This window comes from Symphalangus syndactylus, chromosome 4, assembly GCF_028878055.3.
Source record: "Symphalangus syndactylus isolate Jambi chromosome 4, NHGRI_mSymSyn1-v2.1_pri, whole genome shotgun sequence".
In the NCBI taxonomy this organism is placed as follows: domain Eukaryota; kingdom Metazoa; phylum Chordata; class Mammalia; order Primates; family Hylobatidae; genus Symphalangus; species Symphalangus syndactylus.
The window spans coordinates 100,047,416-100,069,933 of NC_072426.2; the positions used below are offsets into that span (position 1 = coordinate 100,047,416).

The following is a 22,518-nucleotide window of genomic DNA, read 5'->3' on the forward strand; positions in this document are numbered from 1 at the left end:
TTTTTTTCCTGAGATGGAGTCTCGCTCTGTTGCCCAGGCTGGAGTACAGTGATGTGATCTCAGCTTACTGCAGCCTCCACCTCCAGGGTTCAAGCAATTCTCCTGCTTCAGCCTCCTGAGTAGCTGGGATTACAGGTGATTGCTACCACACCTGGCTAATTTTTGTATTTTTAGTAGAGATGGCGTTTCACAGTGTTGGCCAAGCTGGTCTCGAATTCCTGACCTTAGGTAATCCTCCTGACTCAGCCTCCCAAAGTACTGGGATCACAGGCATGGGCCACCATGCCTGGCTGATGTATATCTTATACATACGTGTGGTGTGTGTACTCATTTAATCCTCAAATAACCCTGGGCAGTAAATACTTTTTTTTTTTTTTGAGACGGAGCCTCACTCTATTGCCCAGGCTGGAGTGCAGTGGCACGATCTTGGCTCACTGCAACCTCTGCCTCCTAGGTTCAGGCAATTCTCCTGTCTCGGCCTCCCGAGTAGCTGGGATTACAGGTGCTCACCACAACGCCCGGCTAATTTTTGTATTTTTAGTAGAGACGGGATTTCACCATATTGGTCAGGTTGGTGTAAATGCTATTATTAAACTCTTCTTTAAAAGAGAAACTGAGGCCTAAAGAAGTTAAATAACTTACCCAAGATCATATAGCTGAAGTATCAGGGTTGGGATTTTGAACCCATTTTAGCTCCAGAATCCAGTCTCTTAACCATTACACCATACCATCTCTGAGTAGAGCCCTGTCTTTCTCAAACAGGGTCATCTGAACCACAGAACACAGAAAGTGATTAGAGTGACTATTTTCTTTTCTTTTTTTTTTTTTTTGAGACGGAGTCTCGCTCTGTTGCCCAGGCTGGAGTGCAGTGGCACGATCTCGGCTCACTGCAAGCTCCGCCTCCTGGGTTCACGCCATTCTCCTGCCTCAGCCTCTCCGAGTAGCTGGGACTACAGGCATCCGCCACCACGCCTGGCTAATTTTTTTGTATTTTTAGTAGAGACGGGGTTTCACCGTGGTCTCAATCTCCTGACCTCGTGATCCGCCCACCTCGGCCTCCCAAAGTGCTGGGATTACAAGCGTGAGCCACTGCGCCCAGCCTATTTTCTTAATTCTCTCCAAGATGGCATATAGCTAGTGCTATGCATAGGAGAGTTGCTATTTCATTTGGAACAGTTGAGGCCCTAGAGTATTGGGGCTTAATTCTTGAGGAAATCCAGTTGAAGAAGACTAAAGCCAGAGTTTATAAATTTCAGATTTGTATAGAACTATCCTGGAAATAATTTCCTACTGGTTTGTTTTGGAACCAATTTTGGATTTTGAACAAAGGACCAAACCTCATCCATCCTTTGTTCTGTAATAGAGCCTATGTCAGCAGTAATTTCTTACCAGTAACAATTGAGAAGAGCAACAGGCTGGGATGTAATAGTGGTCACTAAATTTTGCCAAGCTGGGTTGACCTTCTTTCAACAAATCATCATGTCGTCAGGCCACTATGCAATTTGTAAAAGCAGTCACTGCTTTTTCCCCCTTCCTTTTCCTTTGTTTCTCCTTATTTCTCCAAAGGTTCAAAATCCCATAGGTCACTGGACACATATCCGATTGTTTAACTGTGGACCTAGATCATTCCTTTTGGTCTACTTTAAGAGGTTACTGATAGACATTATTCCCCTTCCAGTAACAAATTATGGAAGGCCCTGCCGTGCCTTTCCTTGACCTTGTAATGGACTTGTGTATAAATTTCTAAGTTAAGCCAAAATAATGTGGAGTAATTATAGCATTTCCCTCACAGCTTATTAAATAATACTAAATATATATTGCTGGCACTGCCTCCCCCACATCATATGGAGACATTTGTAGGAACATAATAGCAGATTACACAGTAATCTGTTCTTGAGCTGCTGCAGGAGTAGATATTCAGTGTGTATGAGGAGGAAGGGTGCTAGTGAGAGGGCAGAATGGGAAAAACAATTTTTTTTTTTTTTAAGACAGAGTCTTGCTCTGTTGCCCAGGCTGGAGTGCAGTGGTGCAGTCTCGGCTCACTGCAAGCCCTGCCTCCTGGGTTCACGTCATTCTCCTGCCTCAGCCTCCGCAGTAGCTGGGACTATAGGCGCCCGCCACCACGACTGGCTAATTTTTGTATTTTTAGTAGAGACGGGGTTTCACCTTGTTAGCCAGGATGGTTTCGATCTCCTGACCTCGTGATCCGCCCACCTCGGCCTCCCAAAGTGCTGGGATTACAGGCGTGAGCCACCATGCCCAGCTGGAAAAACAATTTTGACCTGAAATTAGCAGAACTAAATTTAGTCCTATTTTGTCCTAACCAGTTATATTACCTTAAGAAGTTTTTCTGCTTTTTAAGGTGATTCCTTACTTGTTTTAAAAAAATAGAGATTTTAATAATATCTCCCCCTTAGATCCACCCACATCACATAATGATTAATTGATTCATTTAAAAATAGTTATCGGTTACACTTTGTATGCCAGTACTGTCCTAGTTGCTGGGAATATACACAGAATAAAAGGATAAAGATTTATGTCCTTATATTCTCAATATTGGAATCAGACAACAAGTAAAATATATAGTATGACAGATAGTAATAATTGCTATAGAGAAAAATAAAATATGTAAGAGTGGGGAGTTTGGGGAAGGGAGGGTGGAGCTTACAATTTTAAAGAGGGTGATCAGGAAGTACTCTATTATAGAGAAGGTAGTATTTGGATAAAAAATCCACAGGAAATGAGTGATTGAGCCATACATATCTAGAGGAAGAATGATCCAGGCATAGAACTCAAGTGCAGAGATATACGTGGTAGGTTTGGGGCATAGTGAGGGGCCAGCTGGTGTAGGGTGAACCAGAAGTAGAATAGTATGGCTGGGTGTGGTGGCCCATTCCTGCTATCCCAGCACTTTGGGAGGCTGAGTTGGGTGGATCATCTGAGATCAGGGATTCAAGACCAACCTGGCCAACATAGCAAAACCCGGTCTCTACTAAAAATGCAAAACTTAGCCGGGTGTAGTGGCACATACCTGTAGTCCCAGCTACTCGGGAGGCTGAGGCAGGAGAATTGCTTGAACCTGGGAGGTGGAGGTTACAGTGAGCCAAGACCACACCACTGCACTCCTAGCATGAGTGACAGAGTGAGACTCCATCTCAAAAACAAAACAAAACAAAGAGAAGTGGAATCATAGGCCAGATTACGTAAGGACTTAGCACTTTGGCTTTTACTGTGTATGCTATGGGAAGCCTTTAGAGAGTTTTGAGCAGAAGAATGATACGATCTGATTTATATTTTTAAAAAATCATATGATTGCTGTATATGTCTGCTGTGTGTTTCTGCAGGGAGACAAGGGGATCAGTCAGGAAACTATTGCAATTATCCAGTGAAGAGATGAGATGACTTGGATTAGGCTGATAGCAGATGAGGTGGTGAGCAGTGTAGGGTCTAGATATATTTGAGAGTGGAATAGGGTCTAGATATATTTGAGAGTGGAAATAGGAGATTTGCCCGTAGATTGGATGGGAGTTGTGAAAGCAAGGGAAGGGTCACAGGTGGTTTCCAAGATTTTTGACCTAAACAACTGCAAGGATGGTGGTGTTGTTTACTGAGATGGGGCAAGAAGGCAAAATGTGGATGTTGGGAGGAAACATAAGACATTTAGTTTGGGCTGGGGGCAGTGGCTCACGCTTGTAATCCCAGCACTTTGGGAGGCCGAGGCGGGCGGATCACGAGGTCAGGAGATCGAGACCACGGTGAAACCCCGCCTCTACTAAAAAATACAAAAAATTAGCCGGGCGTGGTGGCGGGTGCCTGTAGTCCCAGCTACTCGGAGAGGCTGAGGCAGGAGAATGGCGTGAACCCGGGAGGCGGAGCTTGCAGTGAGCCGAGACTGCGCCACTGCACTCCAGCCTGGGCGACAGAGCGAGACTCCGTCTCAAAAAAAAAAAAAAAAAAAAAAAAAACATTTAGTTTGGGGAATGTTAAATTTGAAATGCCCATTGATATTCAAATGTAGATGTCCAATATATAGTTAGATACGTTAGGTTGGCACAAAAGCAGTTGTAGTTTTTGCCAACTATAAATTTGGAATTCAGGAGGGAGATTTGGGCTGTTAGTGTAATTTTGGGAATTGTCAATGTATGTGTATGTAAAACCATGTTAGATGAGACCACTAAGAATGTGAGTGACTTTAGGGAAGTCAAGAGATCCAAGGCCTGAGTTTTGGAATTGAAAAGGAACCAGCAAAGGAGACTGATAAGGAGTGATCATTGACCATTGAGGTAGGAAGAAAACCTGGAGGGGTGCCCTGGAACCAAGGGAAGGAAGTATTTTAAAGATTAGCTGAGTTAAATGCTGCTGATAGGTCAAGTAAGAGGAAAACCAAGAATTGACCACTCAAGGTTGGTGGGGCCTACTATTCTTAGATCACATAGGTAGGTTTATAAAATGGTCTTATTTCTGGTCTTGTTAGTAATATGCCTGAAAAATAAAACTTGGATATTTTAATATGAAGAAATTACTTTTTTTTATAAAATTATACTTTAAGTTCTAGGGTACATGTGCACAACGTGCAGGTTTGTTACATAGGTATACATGTGCCATGTTGGTTTGCTGCACCCACCAACTCGTCATTTATATTAGATATTTCTCCTAATGCTATCCCTCCCTCAGCCCCCCACCTCCCGACAGGCCCCGGTGTATGATGTTCCCCGCCCTGTGTCCAGGTGTTCTCATTGTTCAATTCCCACCTATGAGTAAGAACATACGGTGTTTGGTTTTCTGTCCTTGTGATAGTTCGCTGAGAATGATGGTTTCCAGCTTCATCCATGTCCCTGCATAGGACATGAACTGATTTTTTTATGGCTGCGTAGTATTCCATGGTGTATATGTGCCACATTTTCTTAATCCAGTCTATCACTGATGGACATTTGGGTTGGTTCCAAGTCTTTGCTATTGTGAATAGTGCTGCAATAAACATACGTGTGCATGTGTCTTTATAGTAGCATGACTTATAATCCTTTGGGTATATACCCAGTAATGGGATTGCTGGGTCAAATGGTATTTCTAGTTCTAGATCCTTGAGGAATCGCCACACTGTCTTCCACGGTGTTGAACTAATTTACACTCCCACCAACAGTGTAAAAGCGTTCCTATTTCTCCACATCCTCTCCAGCATCTGTTGTTTACTGACTTTTTAATGATCGCCATTCTAACTGGCATGAGATGGTATCTCATTGTGGTTTTGATTTGCATTTCTCTGATGACCAGTGATGATGAGCATTTTTTGATGTGTCTGTTGGCTGCATAGATGTCTTCTTAGAGACACAGAGAAGTGTCTGTTCATATCTTTTGCCCACTTTTTGATGGGGTTATTTGTTTTTTTCTTGTAAATTTGTTTAAGTTCTTTGTAGATTCTGGATATTAACCCTTTGTCACATGAGTAGATTGCAAAAATGTTCTCCCATTCTGTAGGTTGCCTGTTCACTCTGATGGTAGTTTCTTTTGCTGTGCAGAAGCTCTTTAGTTTAATTAGATCCCATTTGTGTATTTTTACTTTTGTTGCCATTGCTTTTGGTGTTTTAGTCATGAAGTCCTTGCCCATGCCTATGTCCTGAATGGTATTGCCTAGGTTTTCTTCTAGGGTTTTTATGGTTTTAGGTCTGACATTTAAGTCTTTAATCCATCTTGAATTAATTTTTGTATAAGGTGTAAGGAAGGGATCCAGTTTCAGCTTTCTACATATGGCTAGCCAGTTTTCCCAGCACCATTTATTAAATAGGAAATCCTTTCCCATTTCTTGATTTTGTCAGGTTTGTCCAAGATCAGATGATTGTAGATGTGTGGCATTATTTCTGAGGCCTCTGTTCTGTTCCATTGGTCTATATCTCTGTTTTGGTACCAGTACCATGCTGTTTTGGTTACTGTAGCCTTGTAGTATAGTTTGAAGTCAGATAGCATGATGCCTCCAGCTTTGTTCTTTTTGCTTAGTATTGTCTTGGCAATGCAGGCTCTTTTTTGGTCCATATGAACTTTAAAGTAGTTTGGGCTGGAGTGCAGTGGTGTGATCTCAGCTCACTGCAGCCTCGGCCTCCCGAGTTCAAGTGATTCTCTTGCCTCAGCCTCCCGAGTAGCAGGACTACAGGCATGCACCACCATGCTGGGCTAATTTTTGTATTTTTAGTAGAGACGGGGTTTCACCATGTTGCCCAGGCTGGTCTTGATCTCCTGAGCTCAAGTGATTACAAGTATTGGCATTATAGGCATGGGCCACTGCACCTGGCTGATTCCACTCTTTGGACATGATATTCATCAGGGTTCAGATGTAGGTAAAGATGGAAAAGATACATTTAATTACACCAAAATTAAAAAGTGATGCGCATTCAAATACACCAAGGTCAGTAGATTGGGAGAATATATTTGCCACAAGTAATACAAAGGACCCAGAAAGACGAAATTAAAGAGTAAATTAAAACTAAATGGTCTCACGGTATTAATTTTTGACAAGAATATGGGGAAATTTTTACTATATACTGGTAGAAGTATAAGTTGGCATTGTGTCTTTATAATAGCAAAAAATTGGAGACAGCCAAAATGTCTGTCAGTAAAGAAATGGATAAATAGATGTGGGTTAGTGACCCGATAAAAATGCTATACAGCAGAGAAAAGGTGTACCAGGTCTATATCTATATCATCATGGATAGATCTCAAAAACAATGCTAAATAAAAAACAAAAAACAACAAGTAAAATTCAATGTGATACTTTTTACATAAAAAATACTAATAGGGCTAGGCACAGTGATTCATGTCTGTAATCCCAGCACTTTTAGAGGCCAAGGTGAGAGGATTGCATGAGCCCAGGAGTTTGAGACCAGCCTGGACAACATGGTGAGATCCCATCTCTTACAAAACAATTAAAAAGTTAGCGGTGTGTGGTGGTGCATGCCTGTAGTCCCATTTACTCAGGATGCTGAGGCAGGAGGTTGAGGCTGCAGTGAGCCACGTTCATGCCACTGCACTCCAGCCTGGGTGACAAAGCAAGATCCTGTTCAAAAAAACAACAACAAAAACACACACAAAAAACCAACCAAACAAAAAACCCACAAATATACACAAAAGTATCCTATGTATTATTTAGGGATATATATGTAAAACTATTAAAAACAGAAGATTATAGAACAAATTTATGATATAAGTGGCTGATAGAGAGTGGGCAGTCTTAAACAAGACTTTAGCATTATCTGTAGATGAAAGTAAACATGATAGAATGTTTATTTCTGGGTATTAGACTCACAGATTTTTGTTATATTAGTCTTTGTACTTTTTGGTAATTTTATATTAGCTGAAAATTTGAAAAGAAAGGGGGTCAAGATTCATAGGATGAACCCCCAGAAAATAATTTGTCGATAACATTTACATGTGATTTTTCTTTTTTTACCTAACCCATTTACTTCTGTCTATATTAGAGGAAGAGGAAATGAGGTAACTGCATTACATTAATTCATGACAGTGGTTTCTCCTAATGTGTCCTTGGCATCACACTCAGATGAAGGAGTGAGGATCTTTATTAGCACAGATCATGCCCTTCATGCTGACTCTTGATTTTATTTTTAATTACTAACTGCAAACATGTCAACCCATGGGAAGCATGTTTGGTTTCATAGCTATCATCATGGAGATGCTAGCATGACAGACTAGGATGTATAGAAGTTTAATAACAGCATTGTACTTTTTCTCTTGTCTAACCTCTTCCCTATAGGGAATCTTTAACCAGTTTCAGTGTAGTAGTGAAAAAGTGCTTCCATCTGACACTCTCCGCAGTGCTCTGGCAAAGACTTTCCAGGATGAACAACGTTTCCAGCTGGGAATTATGGATGATGCTGCAGAGTGCTTTGTAAGTGCTGGCCTCTGGCCCTCTTTGATATGGGGAGGGACTGCCGATGGTCTCCATCAGGGACTGGCTACTTTATGGTGGAATTTACTGTGCTCTTATCTCTACAGTTAGAACTAGGAGTTTTCTCTGATTTTTCAGGGACCTAAAATGTCTCTGTTATAGCAGTGTGTTGTTATTTTTCCTTTAGGCTGGTGGTTTTGTGCTTGTCATTGCATAAAACATCAGCTCTCACCTTCAGAGGATCCAAGGCTCATTAAAATACAAATTGCTGGGCTGTACCCCCAGAGCTTCTGATAGAGTAGGCCTGGCGGAGGGGTCCCGGAATATCTGTATCTAACAGCTTCCTAAGTGATGCTAATACAGATGCTGCTCCTCCATTTCTAAAGATAATTAATCAGGGAATAACTGAGTCCCTAGCATAAGTGTGATGTGCTATACAGCTACATTGCCCTAGTGCCCCTCGCTCTTCTGAACTCTGTGTTCTATCCATCAACCTTCGAAAGACTCTCTGTACATCCATTTAGAAAATTTGAGGCCGGGCGTGGTGGCTCACGCCTTTAATCTCAGCACTTTGGGAGGCCAAGGCAGGCGGATCACAAGGTCAGGAGTTTAAGACTAGCCTGGCCAACATAGTGAAACCCCATCTCTACTAAAAATACAAAAATTAGCCAGGCATGGTGGCGGGCGCCTATAGTCCCAGCTACTTGGGAGGCTGAGGCAAGAGAATCGCTTGAACCTGGGAGGAGGAGGAGGTTGTAGTGAGCCTAGATAGCACCACTGCACTCCAGCCTGGGTGACACAGCGAGACTCTGTCTCAAAAAAAAAAAAAAAAAGTAAAGAAAAGAAAATTTGAGAGTGATACGTATCTCATCACAGGGTAAAATGTGGCCCCAAATCAGAGGTGCTCCTGAGGAACTGGATCACTGATATATTGCTGGTGGGAATGTAAAATGGTATAGCTACTCTGGAAAACAGTTTGGCAGTTTCTTAAAAAGCTAGACATGTAAACTACCATATGATCTAGCAATTACATTCCTGGACATGTATCCCACAGAAACAAAAACTTATATTAAAACAAAACCTGGCCGGGCGCGGTGGCTCACGCTTGTAATCCCAGCACTTTGGGAGGCCGAGGCGGGCGGATCACGAGGTCAGGAGATCGAGACCACGGTGAAACCCCGTCTCTACTAAAAATACAAAATATTAGCCGGGCGTGGTGGCGGACGCCTGTAGTCCCAGCTACTCGGAGAGGCTGAGGCAGGAGAATGGTGTGAACCCGGGAGGCGGAGCTTGCAGTGAGCCGAGATGGCGCCACTGCACTCCAGCCTGGGCGACAGAGGGAGACTCCGTCTCAAAAAAAAAAAAAACAAAAAAAAAAAAACAAAACCTGTTTATGAATGTTCATAGAAGTGTTATTCATAATAGTAAAAAACTGGAAACAACCCAAATGTCCTTCAGTGAGTAGATGGTTAAACAAATGATGGTACTTCTGTACCATGAAGAACTATGCAGCAATATAGAGCATTAAGTATTTTTATAAAAATAAAAAGAAACAGCCGGGCGCAATGGCTCACGCCTGTAATCCCAGCACTTTGGGAGGCCGAGGCGGGCGGATCACGAGGTCAGGAGATCGAGACCATCCTGGCTAACACAGTGAAACCCCGTCTCTACTAAAAATACAAAAAATTAGCCGGGCGTGGTGGTGGGCGCCTGTAGTCCCAGCTACTTGGGAGGCTGAGGCAGGAGAATGGCGTGAACCCGGGAGGCAGAGCTTGCAGTGAGCCGAGATAGTGCCACTGCACTCCAGCCTGGGCGACAGAGCAAGACTCCGTCTCAAAAAAAAAAAAATAAATACATAAATAAAAAAAAAAATAAAAAGAAACTATTGATTTACACAACTTGGACAGATCTCAAGGGAGAGTGAAAAATGCAATATCAAAAGGTTGTATGCTGGCCGGGCTCACTCCTGTAATCCCAGCACTTTGGGAAGCCAAGGCAGGCGGATCACTTGAGGTCAGGAGTTCGAGAGCAGCCTGGTCAACATGGTGAAACGCCGTCTCTACTAAAAATACAAAACTTAGCCAGGCATGGTGGCACATACCTGTAATCCCAGCTACTTGGGAGGCTGAGACAGGAGAATCTCTTGAACCCGGGAGGTAGAGGTTGCAGTGAGCCGAGATCGCTCCACTGCACTCCTGCCTGGGCAATAGAGCCAGAGTGTGTCTCAAAAAAAAAAAAAAAAAAAAAGGTTATGTGGTATGTGATCCCATTTATATAACATTCTTGAAATAAAATGATGGAGATGAGAGAAGACATTAGTGATTACCACAGGTTAGGGTTAGGATTGGACGGGTAAGGCTCTAAATGGTTAGCATGAGGGAGCCTTGTGATGGAACTGGTCTATATCTTGATAAAATGGCATAGAGCTATACATACACACACACAAATGAATGCATGTAAAACTGGTGAAATCTGAATAAAGTCTGGATTCTATCAATGTCCATCTCCTGATACAGTTATCAAAGATGTGCTGGGTGTGGTGGCTCACTCCTGTAATCCCAGCATTTTGGGAGGCCGGGGCGGGCGGATCACGAGGTCAGCAGATCGAGACCATCCTGGCTAACATGGTGAAACCTCGTCTCTACTAAAAATACAAAATATTAGCTGGGCGTGGTGGTGGACGCCTGTAGTCCCAGCTACTCGGGAGGCTGAGGCAGGAGAATGGCGTGAATCCGGGAGGCGGAGCTTGCAGTGAGCCAAGATTGAGCCACTGCACTCCAGCCTGGGTGACAGAGCGAGACTCCATCTCAAAAAACAAACAAACAACAACAAAAAAAACACAGATGTTACTGTTGGAGGAAGCTGGGTGAAGGGTACAGGGGATCTCCTGTACATTTTTGAAACTTGCTATGAATTTATAATTATTTTAAACTAAAAAGTTAAAAAAATCAAAATATTCCTACCTTCCAGAAGAGTTGCTGTTTCTGTGGGTAAGCTGCTTACCAATTTATGTATTTGTCTGTTAAATATTGTTGGTGTACTGCTTTTGTTCTTTCCCTGTCAGGAAAACCTCCTGATGAGAATTCACTTCCACATTGCTGATGAAACCAAAGAGGATATATGTACTGCTCAACACTGCATTTCCCATCAGAAATTTGCAATGACATTGTTTGAGCAGGTGAACTCTAGCTCCATCTTTTTTTAGACATTTCTTCAAGAACAGTTTATCCTGGGATGTTAAATGGGTGCCAAAACAGTTCCTGATTATGGTTGCTTGGTTTTGCCTTTTTCTCTTTGGCCCAGTGTGTATGTACTAGCTGTGGTGCCACTTCTGATCCGCTGCCTTTCATCCAGATGGTACATTATATCTCCACCACTTCCCTTTGGTGAGTCTTACAAGATTTTCTGTTATGCCTTTAGGCATTCCTCTAGTTGATTGGACTTTTTTTTTTTTTTTTTTGAGACGGAGTCTCGCTATGTCACCCAGGCTGGAGTGCAGTGGCACAATCTCGGCTTACTACAACCTCCACCTCCCAGGTTCAAGCGATTCTCCTGCTTCCACCTCCCAAGTAGCTGAGACTTCCAGCTACTTCTACAAATAGTACATGCCCCGCTAATTTTTTTGTATTTTTAGTAGGACGGTGTTTTATCATGTTGGTCAGGCTGGTCTTGAACTCCTGACCTCAAATGATCTACCTGCCTTGGCCTCCCAAAGTGCTGGGATTACAGGCGTGAGCCACGGTGCCTGGCCTATTGGACTTTAATTGGAAACATTCAAATAGTTTTATATCTTGGCTAGGCATGGTGGCTCATGCCTATAATCCTAGCACTTTGGGAGGCCCAGGTGGGTGGATCACTTGAGGCCAAGAGTTTGAGACCAGCCAGGCCAACATGACAAAACCCTGTCTCTACTAAAAATGTCAAAAATTAGCCAGGCGTGGTTGCACGTGCCTGTAATCCCAGCTATTCTGAAGGCTGAGGCATGAGAATTTCTTGAACCCAGGAGGCGGAGGTTTCTGTGAGCTGAGATTGAGCCCCTGCACTCCATCCGGGTAACAGAGCGAGACCCTGTCTCAAAAAAACCACCACCACCACCAACAAAAACACAAATAGTTTTATATCCGTATTGCTGAGTCTGTGCTATATTGTAGGAACGCAGAACAGTAATTTAAAAATAACTTTTGTTCTCCTTCTTTCCTCTCCCATCCCTCCCCTTTTCTTAGGCTCAGTACTGGCCAGCAAAGTGGGAGGAGGAGTGGGGATTCTATGAGCTTTGGATCTGGGGACAGGTAGAGGTACTTACTGTGTTTGTGGGACACTGAGCCTGGTCAGGGGCTTTGGTATAGGGGGCAGAGGAAGAAAGTCAAACGTGTGAGTTAGGAATGTACATTAATGTTTGATTTAGCAGTAACTAAGTACAAACCATCATCTCCCTTCTATTCCCCATCTTGAAGCAATCAGGCTATTTGTATGCTGGAAAGACGAGAGAAACCTTCACCAAGCATGTTTGGTGAGCTGCTGCAGAATGCCAGCACCATGGGGGATCTGCGGAACTGTCCAGTGAGTTAAATCAGGGGTGGGGTTTGGAGTGGGAAAGGGAACCGTCGATCAGTGGAATTGATGCAAAGCCAGTGGGAAACATGTTGAACTAGCCTTATATATATATTTCAGAGCAACTGTGGAGAGAGGATCAGGATTCGCCGTGTGTTGATGAATGCTCCACAAATTATCACGATTGGGCTGGTATGGGACTCAGACCACTCAGACTTAGCAGAAGATGTTATCCACAGCCTGGGAACCTGCCTTAAGCTGGGTGATGTGCGTGTTAGTTACCTTTATCTCTCACTTTGAGTTCTTGCGTCTAGTATTGCTTAGGAGCAGTGAGCACTAGACAAACAGGTATGTCCTAGATGACAAGTATTATAATGTTTTGGACAGATAAACTTGTTTATTTGTGTACAGATACCCGTGCTTGCAGGTATGTGCTCATATACCTCCTTTAATAGGTGGCAAAGGTTTTTTAAGAAGAAATGGGATGACTTGGTCTTAAAAGACAGGATAGGCAGAGCTTAGCTACTGATAAAAATAAATCAGTAATTCAAAGAGTTATTATATGTTCTATTCATTGTTAGTTTATACGAGTATAAAGTAGGGAAGGGTATTCAACCATGGGAGGTAGTAAGGTCCAAAGGGGGGCATTCCTGACTAGAACTGCTATAGTAGGTGAAGAAGTTAAGAGTTGGTGACCTGAGCCCAAAAATATGAAATTCACAGTGTGGAACCAATGTCTGGGATAATCCTGTGACTAAAGAGAACCTTTGTCATTGTTTTTTAATGTCATTAAGCCATGACTGAGAATAAATGAACTTTCTGGGATCTTATTTTAGGTTTTCTTCTCAAGGAATCTTACCTGAGTAGGCTGTGAGCAATAAAATCTTCATTTTTCACCAGCGCCTACCTGTAGTCCCAGCTACTCAGGAGGCTGAGGAGGGAGGATTGCTTAAGGAGTTCAAGGCTGTAGTGTGCAGTGATTCTGCCTGTGAATAGCCACTACGTTCTAGCCCAGGCAGCATAGCAAGACCCTGTCTCTTAAAAACAAAAGCAATCGTTTCTTTTTTTTTTTCTTTTTTTTTTTTGAGATGGAGTCTCGCTCTGTCGCCCAGGCTGGAGTGCAGTGGCATGATCTCCCTTCACTGCAAGCTCCGCCTCCTGGGTTCATGCCATTCTCCTGCCTCAGCCTCCCCAGTAGATGGGACTACAGGCACCTGCCACCACGCCCGGCTAATTTTTTGTATTTTTAGTAGAGACGGAGTTTCACCATGTTAGCCAGGGTGGTCTCGATCTCCTGACCTTGTGATCCACCTGCCTCCCCCTCCCAAAGTGCTGGGATTACAGGTGTGAGCCACCGCGCCTGGCTGGTTTTTTTTTTTTTTTTTTAATCCAACTTTCCTGGCTCCTCTTATGATAGGCCCTGGTAAGAAAACTATTGAAAGGTATGAAGAAAGATCATCACCATACCAGTTTACTGGACACTATCTGTCTTGCTTTTCCTTACTTTTTGTCTTTTTAGGTTAATTTCTTTCTTTCTTTTTCTTTTTTTGAGACAGGGTCTTGCTCTGTCGCCCAGGCTGGAGTGCAGTGTCATGATCTCGGTTCACTGCAATCTCTGCCTCCTGCCTCAATGTCTCAAGTAGCTGGGATTACAGACGTGCACCACCACACCCAGCTGATTTTTGTATTTTTAGTAGAGATGGAGTTTCACTATGTTGGCCAGGCTGGTCTCGAATACCTGACCTCAAGAGATCTGTTCACCTCAGCCTCCCAAAGTGTAGGGATTACAGGCATGAGCCACCACACTGGGTCTAAAGACAGGGTCTTGCTATCTAGTCTAGGTTGTTCTTGAACTCCTGTCCTCAAGTAATTCTCTTACCTTGGCCTCACAAAGTGCTGAAGTTAAGTTCTGATGATTAATCTATACTAACGAAAATCTTAAACTGAAGGGAAGAGAAGCAAGCCAGTACTTTACTTAAGAAATGTCGATGGAGTCTGCTGAGAGATGATGTGGAATGGGTGAATATGTGACTGTGCTTTCTTTTCTCTTCTTTCCCCTCAGCTGTTTTTCAGAGTGACAGATGACCGGGCCAAGCAATCTGAACTGTACTTAGTTGGAATGATCTGTTACTATGGCAAACATTATTCTACATTCTTTTTTCAAACAAAGATTCGCAAATGGATGTATTTTGATGATGCTCATGTCAAGGAGGTAGGAATAGTCAAGTCCTTTTTGAAGTGTTTGGTGACTACAAAAAAAAAAGAATAATCATTTGTCTTTAGTGTTTCATTTTCATAATTTTGAATGGGACCTCCCCACATTTCCATAAAACATATATATATATATATATTTTTTTTTTTTTTTTTTGAGATGGAGTCTCACTCTGTCACCCAGGCTGGAGTGCAATGGCTTGGTCTCAGCTCACTGCAACCTCTGCCTCCCAGGTTCAAGCGATTCTCCCACCTCAGCCTCCTGAGTAGCTGGGAGTACATGCGCATGCTACTACATCTGGATAATTTTTGTATTTTTAGTAGAGACGAGTTTCACTATGTTTGCCAGGCTGGTCTCAAACTCCTGACCTTGTGATCGCCTGCCTCAGCCTCCCAAAGTGCTGGAATTATAGGCATGAGCCACCGTGCCCGGCGTATTTTATATTTTTATGTCTGTCTGCCTACTGAATTCATGAAGGTATCATCTTGTCTTCCCCTGAAGATGGTTAGTTCTTTGAGGATAGGAACAATGTATCTTCTATTATATCCTCTGAACCCCTCACCAGGCATTCAGCAGTTTTGTATTTATAGGTGACAAAGTATTTTACTTTATTTTTTGAGATAGGGTCTCCTCACTCTATTGCCCAGGCTGGAGTGCAGGGGCGTGATAATGGCTCACTGCAGCCTTTATCTTCCAGGTTTAAGCAGTCCTGTCACCTTAGTCTCCTGAGTAGGTGTGACTACAGGTGTGTGGCCACCACACCCAGCTAGTTAAAATTTTTTGTTTTTTTGTGTTAGAGATGTTACCCAGGCTGGTCTGGAACTCCTGGGCTCAAGTGATCCTCCCTCCTCAGCCTGCCAAAGTGTTGGGATTACAGGCGTGAGCCACAGTGCCTGGCCCAAAGTGTTTTTTTAAACTATAATCTCCCCTTTTTTTTTTCTAGAAAATAGTTTTTCTTCAGTCCTGAGGAGTCAGCTCCTTACGTGGGCTTTGGTGGAGTTCATGGATCAGCACTCGAAGGTCTAAATCTGGGTGGGGATGTTAGCACCTTTTGGGCTTGGGGAGATTGATTACTGACTACCTTGCTATGAATGGCACAATTCATGTAGTAATGTAGCTTTACCTACAGCTCAGGAAGCATGTAGGCATCAAAGAAATTTACTTCAGAAATTTCCTTGACAGCCGCAGCCTTGACTATGTTTTGAATAAGAAACTTTTTTTTTTTTTTTTTTTTGAGACAGGGTCTTGCTCTGTCACCCAGGTTGGGGTGCAGGGGCACGATCTCAACTCACTGCAACCTCTGCCTCCCAGGCTCAAGTGATTCTCATGCCTCAGCCTCCCGAGTAGCTGGGATTATGGGCGCGCACCATCATGCCTGGCTGATTTTTGTATTTTTAGTAGAGATGGAGTTTCTCCATGTTGGCCAGGCTGGTCTCGAACTCCTGACATTAAGTGATCCACCCGCCTTGGCCTCCCAAAGTGCTGGGATTACAGATGTGAGCCACCATCATTCAAGGCCACCGGCCTTGAATGAGAAACTTCTTAATAGCCTTGTCCTTGGGCATGCGTCAGGCACAGTTCATGCAATGAATGGGCTGCACATAGCCACAGTCCTTTTTGGCATGCCATGTTCTTTCTTTTCTTTGTCTTCTTGGAAGCTAGGACCCCAGAGAGGAATGTTTTTTTGTTGTTGTTATTTGTTTTTTTAATGTGCATGTTGATTGATTTGAGTAGGAACACTCTAATGCCTCAAATGAGGTTATAAGGTTAATACAAAGTTCAGAATTTCAGATCTTGGAGTTATCAGTGGGTACTACTTTGTCTCAGGGCTGCTGTAAATTATTCTTTGTTATCTCCCTGAAGTGCCCCATCACAGAGTAACATGTGTTTTGGGATAGTTACAAGGCATGTAGGGTTATAATGACAAAGTAGGAAAGTTGGTACTGTCTAAACCACAGAGTTTGTGGTTGAAGTGGCTTATGTGATCTGCATGAGTTAGGAAGCTGCTTGTGATAAGGTTAGCAGATAAGGAGATAAGGTGTGACTATAATCTACACCAGTCCACAGACTTTAAGCAGTGTCTTCCACAAATAGTAAAGTATTTGTCAAATTCCCTTATTCTTTTCTTTGTCTCTTTTTTTTTTTTTTTTTTTTTGAGACGGAGTCTCGCTCTGTTGCCCAGGCTGGAGTGCAGTGGCGCGATCTCGGCTCACTGCAAGCTCCGCCTCCTGAGTTCACGCCATTCTCCTGCCTCAGCCTCTCTGAGTAGCTGGGACTACAGGCGCCCGCCACCACGCCCGGCTAATTTTTTGTATTTTTAGTAGAGATGGGGTTTCACCGTGGTCTCGATCTCCTGACCTCGTGATCCGCCCGCCTCGGCCTCCCAAAGTGCTGGGATTACAAGCGTGAGCCACCGCGCCCGGCTTTTCTTTGTCTCTTTTGTGTTGTTGTAATTTGGGGCAATTTATATAAATTCTTTTAGATTTAGGGTTTTTATTTGAAAATACCCTTACAAAGTAGTAAATATGATTATATTAATACGCGAAGAGCATATAAATGTTTTAATTAATAACTCAGTTTTAAGTTTACTGGACATCTGTTGTGAACATATCACTATGCTAGTTGTCTAACCCCAAGAGCAGCACATTATCTAAGAAATGTGACTGGTTCAAGCTTAAGATGGTGTGAGTTTGAGGATTGGGTTGAATTGATTCCGTGGCTGTTCTCTCTCTTTTCCACTGTGGTAACAGAGCTGAATCCAGCACAGGGCTAAGGCCGAGAGGTTCAGTTGTCTATTCTAAGCAGTTTGACATTTTATATCCTACCATTTGCGAACTCTGAAACTGAATGTCATTTGTTCTAAGGCAGTCTGTGAGAGAGTTTCTGTCTGCTCTTCAGCTTCATGAAAGTGATTTTAATATTTGGGAGAAAACTAAGGAAATGAAAATTTCTAGTGAGGGCTTAATTTGATGTCTGTGAAAAGAAATTGGTCACCAAGGCAGCTGAAGTTCCCTCATGTAGCATATCCACCTTTGAGAACTTTTATTCCTATTTTACAACTGTGTTGATGGTTCACAGAAATAAAAGTAATTTTATTCATTCTTTTATTCTCCTATAGGATTTTAGTGCTTTCTAAAAGGACTTAGCAAAGAAAAAAAATAAAAAAGTGTTAGGTCTGAGATCTTTTTTGCTGCCTTTTTACCCAGTTCTTATCTTTTCATCTCTTTTATTTTCTTTAGAAATACAGAACAGGAAGATATGTTGTGAATTGTGGATATAAAGTATAATTGTCATGTTCTTCTGGCTGTTTCTGGTTCAGATTGGGCCCAAATGGAAGGATGTGGTGACCAAATGCATCAAGGGGCATTATCAGCCCCTGCTGCTGCTTTATGCAGATCCCCAGGGTACCCCAGTATCCACCCAGGACCTGCCTCCCCAAGCTGAGTTCCAGTCATACAGCAGGACGTGCTACGACAGTGAAGATTCAGGTGAGCAGCCTGGCTCTTTACCTCTCCTCTCTCCTCACCCCATGCGGTCAAACAGTTGGGACTCATACTTAATTATGTGCTTAGCTCGTAACCTAGCTTGGAGAAAGAGGCTCCATTAGAGGTAAGAAAGAAGTGCCAATTTATGCTGAAGCCTAACTTGGGCCAGCCTTTATTTCCTTCAGTTGTCAAAAGAGTGTTGCCTAAATCACTTGGCCTCAACTCAGGAGTGAAAAGGAAATTATGTTTATTTAGACTGAGATATTAAGTTTGCGAGGCTCAATATTTAACCTTCTAATATTGGTGAGGATGGCTGATTTTTATTAGCAATTTAACAGCGACTTAATTGAGTTGTTTTATTTGAACCACTACAAGGCTAGTTATTTTGTTTGGCATGAGATATTTTTGTTTTAAAATTGCAAATGTGTAGCTGGGCAGGGTGATGCATGCCTGTTATCCTAGCTATTTGGGAGGCTGAGGTGGGAGGATCACTTGAGCCCTGGAGTTTGAGCCTAGCCTGGGCAAAATAGCAAGACTCTGTCTTGGAGGGGGAAAAATTCCTTGTCCAGTAGTAATATTCCTCTGCTTATGAATCAGTTATTCACTTCTAAGTTAATTTTTCAGAACTTAAGTAACGACTTTCTGTAAAAACAATTTTCAGCTTGATGGCTAAAGTTCTAGGGTAGCCCACAGAATCTTATAATATATTTGAGGTATAACCTAATAGTTTTGGCTTGATTACTGAAAAGGAGGAAGAAATATTATTTTACTCTTCTGGATCTGGTATTGGCCCTTGATATAATTTTGAAAGAGAAGATACTTGACTTTGACATCTTTCTTTCTCCCCTTTGTACCTCCCTCCTGCTTGGTACCTGGTGCTTTCGTCCACCTCTCATACCCCACCCAGACCTGTTCTACCTCTTCTCCCTTCAGTCAAATACCCATTTGTCCCATTATGCTTATTTCAGCTAGGTATTCAGAGGGAAGCAGTCTGATTGAACTAATATATACTAATGTATATCATATAATAGCCCCAATAATTTCTCAGAGACATTAAAAATGCATCTAATATCAATTCAAAAATTTTAAGTGACTTTCTTGGCAGTATAGGAAAAAGATTATGGGATAGGAGAACAACTGACTATGTATGACAGGTTGTCCTGGGACTTTCCATCTAAATAGATCTTACTTTTCACAACTTTTTCATTACTTCTGCTTTTCCCCTGATAGGTTTTGTAAAACCGTCACAGTTTTTCACAGTGGCAGGCAAAGTGAGGGCTTCAGCAAGGTAGGGACAGGGATGGGAAGAATTTTACATGTGTCTGGGTGATCTGGAAGTTGGGTGTTGGGAAGAATGGCTTGATGGTATAGCATATCCTTCTCATACTTGTGTCTAGGAAGTTCTTGCCTTATGGAGCTTTGCTGTGTCCATCTCTTTTCCTTCTCTCTGTTACTGTTCTGTTTCCTCACTTTTTGCATATGTGTTTCCTCCTCCTCTCAGGGAGGGAGCCCTCCATCTCAAGTGACACTCGAACAGATTCCTCAACGGAGAGCTATCCCTACAAACATTCCCACCATGAGTCTGTGGTCAGTCACTTCTCTTCTGATTCTCAGGGGACAGTCATCTATAATGTGGAGAATGATTCCATGTCTCAGAGCAGTCGGGACACAGGTAGGGACTTATACAGAGGGTCCTGCTTGCCTGAATCAATTCCTGCATAGATCTCCTAAGAAAAAGAAACTGCGAGGCCAGGTGCGGACGGTGGCTCACACCTGTAATCCCAGCACTTTGGGAGGCTGAGGTGGGCGGATCATGCGGTAAGGAGATGGAGACCATTCTGGCTAACACACCGTGAAACCCCGTCTCTACTAAAAATACAAAAAAAAAAATTAGTTGGGCATGATGGCAGGCACCTTTAGTCCTACCTACTCGGGAGGCTGAGGCAGGAGAATGGCATGAACCCAGGAGGCGAAGCTTTCAGTGAGCTGGGATCGTGCCACTGCACTCCAGCCTGGGGGACAGAGCAAGACTCCGTCTCAAAAAAAAAAAAAAAAAAAAAGGAGAAAGAAACTGGGGGCAAGTCAGAAATGTTCGTTATGCAAAGGATTCCCGTGGTATCCCATTAAGCCCCTGTGATCTTGCACATCATCATGTTCTCATGCCAGGCTTTGTCCTAAGTGAACAGCTTTGATAGAAGGGGCCTATTTATGGGATTGGTGAGGGAGAACTGCATGTTAGCTTGCTAAGCTTCCTGAAGGATAGAGAAGCAAAAGAATGAAAGATATCTATTTGTTATTGTGAGTTCCAAGCAGAGAATATTCTTGCATTGTTTTGTTTATCTGCAGGAGAGTATGCCCATGTCAGAGGAAGAAATCAATACAGGGAAGAACAGTGAATGACTGCTGAGATGAAAAGTTTATTCTGGGAGATAGAATACCTAAGGCATAGAACAGTATCCATATTCTTAGGGACTGTGAGAATTTGTGAGCTCATTGTTTGAGACTGGTGGTTTATAAGCTGTGGGGGCTTTTTTTTTTTTTTTTTTAATATCAAGAATTTCAAAGATATTCAAAACTGTATAGAATAGTGTACTGCCCATTCATGTACACATCACCTAGTTTCAATAATTATAACTCATGGCCAGTCTAGTTTTACCTGTACGTTTACCCACTCTTGGATTATTTTGAAGTACATCCCAGGCATTATATCACATTTTCCATAAATATATCTTATGTTTCCTCAAACATAAGAAATCACTTTTTTAAAGTAGCATTATAACACTTTTTTTTTTTTGAGATGGAGTCTCGCTCTGTCGCCCAGGTTGGACTGCAGTGGCACGGTCTTGGCTCACTGCAATCTCCACCTCCCAGGTTCACGCCATTCTCCTGCCTCAGCCTCCCGAGTAGCTGGGACCACAGGCGCCCACCACTACGCCCGGCTAATTTTTTGTATTTTTAGTAGAGACGGGGTTTCACCGTGTTAGCCAGGATGGTCTCGATCTCCTGATCTTGTGATCCACCCGCCTCGGCCTCCCAAAGTGCTGGGATTACAGGCGTGAGCCACCGTGCCCGGCCCAGCATTGTAACACTTAAAAATAGCAATGATAATTCCTTAAAACTGATAGGTAACCAGTGAGTGTTCACATATCCGCTTATAAGTATCGTAATATTTTCATGGTTTATGTGTTTGACTCAGCATCTAAATGAGGTCTATGCATTGTGATGAGTTGATAAGTCCTTTGCATTTCTTTTAATCTACTGTTTTTTCCTTGCAATTTATTGCTAGAACTAGGTATTTTGTCCTGTACATTTCCCACATTCTGAATTTTGCTGATTTTATTCCTATGGTATACTTTAACACGTTTCTGTGTCCTATATTTCTTGTAAATTGGTAGTTGGACCTAGAGGTTTTGTCAGACTTGTGTTGGCTTTCTTTTGATGACTACTGCATTGATTGTGTCAGGTGTGAGTTTTTTAGACCTACTTTTTGAAGCTGTGAACCAGGGAGAAGCCAAACCACAGGATAAACTAAGCGTATTTTCCAGTAGAGGCAGATTTGTGTTAATGGCTTGAACATGCCCATTGGTTAAACATTTGTAAGACTTAGTTGCGGCCGGGCGCAGTGGCTCACGCCTGTAATCCCAGCACTTTGGGAGGCCGAGGTGGGCGGATCACGAGGTCAGGAGATCGAGACCATCCTGGCTAACACAGTGAAACCCCGTCTCTACTAAAAAAAATACAAAAAGTTAGCTGGGTGTGGTGGCAGGCGCCTGTAGTCCCAGCTACTCAGGAGGCTGAGGCAGGAGAATGGTGTGAACCTGGAAGGTGGAGCTTGCAGCGAGTCGAGATCGCACCACTGCACTCCAGCCTGGGCGACAGAGCGAGACTCTGTCTCAAAAAATAAAAACAAAAAAGACTTAGTTGCTCCAAGTTATTTCCTCCTCTCTTAAATCTTTCTTGTGGGCACAGAGGTAGCAAAGGACCAAATAAAAGCAATACAAGATTCCAAGGGGCAACTGATTGAAAATATGTATCCATATCACTACACTGGTGATACCTGAATATGCATAAGGATTTTCATATGCTATCATGTGAAAACAAATTTTTGTTAGCTCTCCATGCATTTGACCTAGGTTTTTTTTTTTCTAAGCATATCTTCAAACTTAATTTACTTGCTTGATTCATCTTTGGCTTCCAGCAATTTAGTTGCTTATATCCTTTAGAATCTGACCTTTGCTGTCATCAAATCATGCTCATGTATTTGCATACTATGGGCATGAAGCAGGGCAAGTTACATAAAAGAGCCCAGCTCTCCTGGTTTTCCCAGTGATTAGTATTAAGGAACTATGAAGTGTAATCTCTGGATGGAGCCAAGT

General features: G+C 42.7%; 1 protein-coding gene across 44 annotated transcripts in view; it reads left to right on the forward strand.

The window, feature by feature from the left end:
• The window catches only part of USP54 (ubiquitin specific peptidase 54), a 138,461-nt gene that overhangs the window by 77,835 nt on the left and 38,108 nt on the right, over window positions 1-22,518 (forward strand). For 26 of the 44 annotated variants that reach the window (XR_008657231.2, XR_008657229.2, XR_008657232.2 and 23 more), the window contains 9 exons: window positions 7,760-7,894; window positions 10,959-11,072; window positions 11,198-11,280; window positions 12,118-12,183; window positions 12,349-12,454; window positions 12,566-12,712; window positions 14,508-14,657; window positions 17,977-18,145; window positions 19,644-19,814. Coding sequence is in view for 39 of the 44 variants with exons in the window: in XM_055275748.2 (XP_055131723.1) it covers window positions 7,760-7,894; window positions 10,959-11,072; window positions 11,198-11,280; window positions 12,118-12,183; window positions 12,349-12,454; window positions 12,566-12,712; window positions 14,508-14,657; window positions 17,977-18,145; window positions 19,644-19,814 (1,141 nt within the window). In the remaining 5 variants the exon portion in view is untranslated. The remainder of the gene's footprint in view (window positions 1-7,759; window positions 7,895-10,958; window positions 11,073-11,197; window positions 11,281-12,117; window positions 12,184-12,348; window positions 12,455-12,565; window positions 12,713-14,507; window positions 14,658-17,976; window positions 18,146-19,643; window positions 19,815-22,518) is intronic. The other 18 variants (XM_063637473.1, XM_063637477.1, XM_055275769.2 and 15 more) reach the window with 5 other exon arrangements.